The sequence below is a fragment of the Penaeus vannamei genome, chromosome 30, assembly GCF_042767895.1.
Source record: "Penaeus vannamei isolate JL-2024 chromosome 30, ASM4276789v1, whole genome shotgun sequence".
In the NCBI taxonomy this organism is placed as follows: domain Eukaryota; kingdom Metazoa; phylum Arthropoda; class Malacostraca; order Decapoda; family Penaeidae; genus Penaeus; species Penaeus vannamei.
Window position 1 is genome coordinate 6,812,171 of NC_091578.1, and position 5,000 is coordinate 6,817,170.

Sequence of the window (5,000 nt, forward strand, 5' to 3'; positions counted from 1 at the left end):
ATATATTGTGGTAGTTAGTCCTGGAATACACAAATAAAGTATGTATCCATACTTACAGTATGTATATATGCATTATGTATCCATATACATATATATGTATTCCAAGGCGTGTCACTGCATATTTCCCTTTAAGGTGCCAGTGTGGGAAGGGTAATTGTGTTTTCAGCGAGTGGATTCAGCCGCTCAACCTCCTCTCGGATAGCTATGCGGCCGTTGTTGATCCTGTCCAGCAGCTGCTGCGTGTCGCCTCGGGCTCGTGGCAGCAGCGCCCTGGTTCCGTCCGTGATCCTCTTCCCCGTCTGCGCGATCAGGTCGATCAGGTCGTCGAACTCTTCGATGAAGCTGTTGGCGCTGACGGTGCCGCTGTCTATTTGGTCAGCGTTTTCGTCGTCGACAGGGGCTGTGGCGTCGCTGAGGAACTGGATGTACCTGGTCAGCAAGTCTTCGGCGTCGATGCGGTCCTGAGGCGGTGTCGTGCTGGGGGCGGAGGTTGTGGAGCCAGTTGTGGCAGAGTCACCTGTGGTTGTGGAGCCAGTTGTGGCAGAGTCACCTGTGGTTGTGGAGCCAGTTGTGGCAGAGTCACCTGTGGTTGTGGAGCCAGTTGTGGCAGAGTCACCTGTGGTTGTGGAGCCAGTTGTGGCAGAGTCACCTGTGGTTGTGGAGCCAGTTGTGGCAGAGTCACCTGTGGTTGTGGAGCCAGTTGTGGCAGAGTCACCTGTGGTTGTGGAGCCAGTTGTGGCAGAGTCACCTGTGGTTGTTTCAGGCGTGGAACCCGTTGCTGTGGAATCAGCCGTAGTTGCATCGGTTGTGGTGACATCCGATGTAGTTGCATCGGTTGTGGTGACATCCGATGTAGTTGCATCGGTTGTGGTAACATCCGATGTAGTTGCATCGGTTGTAGTGACATCAGCTGTAGTGGCATCGGTTGTAGTGATATCAGCTGTAGTGGCATCGGTTGTAGTGACATCCGATGTAGTTCCATCGGTTGTAGTGACATCCGATGTAGTTGCATCGGTTGTAGTGACATCCGATATAGTTGCATCCGTTGTAATGACATCCGATGTAGTTGCATCCGTTGTAGTGACATCCGATGTAGTTGCATCGGTTGTAGTGACATCCGATGTAGTTGTATCGGTTGTAGTGACATCCGATGTAGTTGCATCGGTTGTAGTGACATCCGATGTAGTTGCATCGGTTGTAGTGACATCCGATGTAGTTGCATCGGTTGTGGTGACATCGGTTGTAGTGGCATCAGTTGTAGTGGCATCGATTGTGGTGGCATCGGTTGTAGTGGCATCGGTTGTAGTGGCATCAGTTGTAGTGGCACCAGTTGTAGTGGCATCAGTTGTAGTGGCATCAGTTGTAGTGGCATCAGTTGTGGTGGCATCGGTTGTAGTGGCATCGGTTGTAGTGGCATCAGTTGTGGTGTCATCGGTTGTAGTGGCATCAGTTGTAGTTGCATCGGTTGTAGTGACATCGGTTGTAGTAGCATCGGTTGTTGTGGCATCAGTTGTAGTTGCATCGGTTGTAGTGGCATCAGTTGTGGTGGCATCAGTTGTTGCATCGGTTGTAGTGGCATCAGTTGTGGTGGCATCAGTTGTTGTGGCATCAGTTGTAGTGGCATCGGTTGTGGTGGCTTCAGTTGTAGTGGCATCAGTTGTGGTGGCATCGGTTGTAGTGGCATCAGTTGTGGTGGCATCAGTTGTAGTGGCATCGGTTGTAGTGGCATCAGTTGTGGTGGCATCGGTTGTAGTGGCATCAGTTGTGGTGGCATCGGTTGTAGTGGCATCAGTTGTGGTGGCATCGGTTGTAGTGGCATCAGTTGTGGTGGCATCAGTTGTAGTGGCATCGGTTGTAGTGGCATCAGTTGTGGTGGCATCGGTTGTAGTGGCATCAGTTGTGGTGGCATCAGTTGTGGTGGCATCGGTTGTAGTGGCATCAGTTGTGGTGGCATCGGTTGTAGTGGCATCGGTTGTAGTGCCATCGGTTGTAGTGGCATCAGTTGTAGTGGCATCGGTTGTAGTGGCATCAGTTGTGGTGGCATCGGTTGTAGTGGCATCAGTTGTAGTGGCATCAGTTGTGGTGGCATCGGTTGTACTGGTTGCTGGGTTGGGAGCCTGCCTCCGAACTCTCCTTCGGCCGGTGCTGTCGATGGTGCCGAGTCTGTCGCTGGCCTCGTCCAGGGCCGCTTCCAGAGCCCCCAGGGAAGGGTCGATGGTTGCGAGCTCTAGAAGCCTTGCAGTTACGTTGAAGGCAAGAGTGGTGGTAGGTATGGTTGTAGTTGTGACTGCAGGCGTTGTAGTTGGATTAGGAGTTGTAGTTGGATTAGGGGTTGTAGTAGGATTAGGAGTTGTAGTAGGATTAGGAGTTGTAGTAGGGTTAGGAGTTGTAGTAGGATTAGGAGTTGTGGTAGGATTAGGAGTTGTAGTAGGATTAGGAGTTGTGGTAGGATTAGGAGTTGTGGTAGGATTAGGTGTTGTAGTGGGATTAGGAGTTGTGGTAGGATTAGGAGTTGTGGTAGGATTAGGAGTTGTAGTAGGATTAGGAGTTGTAGTTGGATTAGGAGTCGTGGTAGGATTAGGAGTTGTAGTAGGATTAGGAGTTGTGGTAGGATTAGGAGTTGTAGTAGGATTAGAAGTTGTGGTAGGATTAGGAGTTGTAGTAGGATTAGGAGTCGTGGTAGGATTAGGAGTTGTGGTAGGATTAGGAGTTGTGGTAGGATTAGGAGTTGTGGTAGGATTAGGAGTTGTGGTAGGATTAGGAGTTGTGGTAGGATTAGGAGTTATGGTAGGATTAGGAGTTGTGGTAGGATTAGGAGTTGTGGTAGGATTAGGAGTTGTGGTAGGATTAGTTGTGGTAGGATTAGGAGTTGTAGGGGGATTAGGAGTTGTGGTAGGATTAGGAGTTGTAGTAGGATTAGGAGTTGTGATAGGATTAGGAGTTGTGGTAGGATTAGGAGTTGTAGTAGGCCCAAGATTTGATGGTGTGGTTTGTGGTTGTGGTCCTGTGGTTTGTGTTCCAGCAGTGGTCTGAGGTTGGGGCCCAGCAGTGGTTTGCGTTTGCGGTCCAGAAGAGGTTTGCGGCTGCGGTCCGGGAGAGGTTTGCGGTTGCGGTCCGGGAGTGGTTTGTGGTTGCGGTCCAGGAGAGGTTTGCGGTTGCGGTCCAGGAGAGGTTTGCGGTTGCGGTCCAGGAGAGGTTTGCGGTTGCGGTCCAGGAGAGGTTTGCGGTTCCGGTCCAGGAGAGGTTTGCGGCTGAGGTCCAGAAGAGGTTTGCGGCTGCGGTCCGGGAGTGGTTTGCGGTTGCGGTCCAGGAGACGTTTGCGGTTGCGGTCCAGGAGAGGTTTGCGGTTGCGGTCCAGGAGAGGTTTGCGGTTGCGGTCCAGGAGAGGTTTGCGGTTGTGGTCCAGGAGAGGTTTGCGGTTGCGGTCCAGGAGAGGTTTGCGGTTGCGGTCCAGGAGAGGTTTGCGGTTGCGGTCCAGGAGAGGTTTGCGGTTGCGGTCCAGGAGAGGTTTGCGGCTGAGGTCCAGAAGAGGTTTGCGGCTGCGGTCCGGGAGTGGTTTGCGGTTGCGGTCCAGGAGAGGTTTGCGGTTGCGGTCCAGGAGAGGTTTGCGCTTGCGGTCCAGGAGAGGTTTGCGGTTGCGGTCCAGGAGAGGTTTGCGGTTGCGGTCCAGGAGAGGTTTGCGGTTGCGGTCCAGGAGAGGTTTGCGGTTGCGGTCCAGGAGAGGTTTGCGGTTGCGGTCCAGGAGAGGTTTGCGGTTGCGGTCCAGGAGAGGTTTGCGGTTGCGGTCCAGGAGAGGTTTGCGGTTGCGGTCCGGGAGTGGTTTGTGGTTGCGGTCCAGTCGTGGTACCTGGGGTCTTTTTGACTAGTGATAGAACACAGAGAATTAGTAACTTAAAACGTTACCAAGTTTTCATTTTTCTATCATTTATAGTAACTTCATAATAATCTTCCACTTTGGGGTAATGTCAGTGTTGTCATTGCTAACATCTTTACTCCCCTGATTCTGATTTTGATTACCATGATCGTAATAATCGCTAGTATTCTCATCTTCATTATCGTTATCATTAATATGAAGATGACAATGGTGATGATGACGATGGACGATGACAATGATGATGACAGTACCGATTCAAATGACTATCATTGTTCCAGTATCATGATTATTAATATTGATATTGCTATTGCTGTTATTTTTATTATGAATATTTTATTGCTATCATAATTAAAATTATATTCACTACTATTATTTTTTTTATTATCATCATTATTATCATCATTACTGATATAGTAATAATAATAATGATGATTATTACTATTATTATTATTATCATTATTATTATTATCAATATTAGCGTTACCTCCGCGAAAGACCTTATGTTTTTGGTAGTATTTGTTAGTTAGTTTGTAGGTTAGCTAGATTTATATGAAATTTTTACTAGAGGTAGACTTTGGTAGTGATACGAATCATGATCATGATCCGGATTCAGGATTTTTAAAGATTATTACATCATTTGCCGCTGTTGCCAGGGTAACTAATTATGATAGTTATAATCGTTGCGACTCTTCAAGTGCGATTTTTTTTCTTTTTTTTTTCATCAGTGACACTATTGCCTTGGCGGAGGTATGCGCTCTCTGAGTGCTTCTTATTATCAGTATATATTTTTAGCATCATCATTATTACTATCGTAACTATTATAATTAATAGTAGCATCATCAATATCTTTACTCAATATCACCGATTAAGTGTTAAGATTTTTATCACTATCCTTGATGTCAGAATTATTTTCGTTATTTTCAGGAAAACATTCATTATTACTATAACCATCACCATTACTATTACTTTTGTATCAACATTATCACTATCAAATATTGTATCCTCATTACTGTTGCAACCATCATGATTGTCTTTTCTACCTTAATCAAAGATATCATCAACATGAAAATACACTACAGTATTGTATTGTGCCTTTGTCGGTTCTAATTCCTTTACATGGCAGATT

General features: G+C 47.4%; 1 protein-coding gene across 1 annotated transcript in view; it reads right to left on the reverse strand.

Annotated features, from left to right (window-relative positions):
• The window catches only part of LOC113829857 (mucin-2), a 12,249-nt gene that overhangs the window by 196 nt on the left and 7,053 nt on the right, over positions 1-5,000 (reverse strand). The window contains exon 6 of the mRNA XM_070142878.1: positions 1-3,862. This exon is cut by the window's left edge and continues 196 nt beyond it. Within this exon, the coding sequence (XP_069998979.1) occupies positions 129-3,862 (3,734 nt within the window). The 3' untranslated portion in view covers positions 1-128. The remainder of the gene's footprint in view (positions 3,863-5,000) is intronic.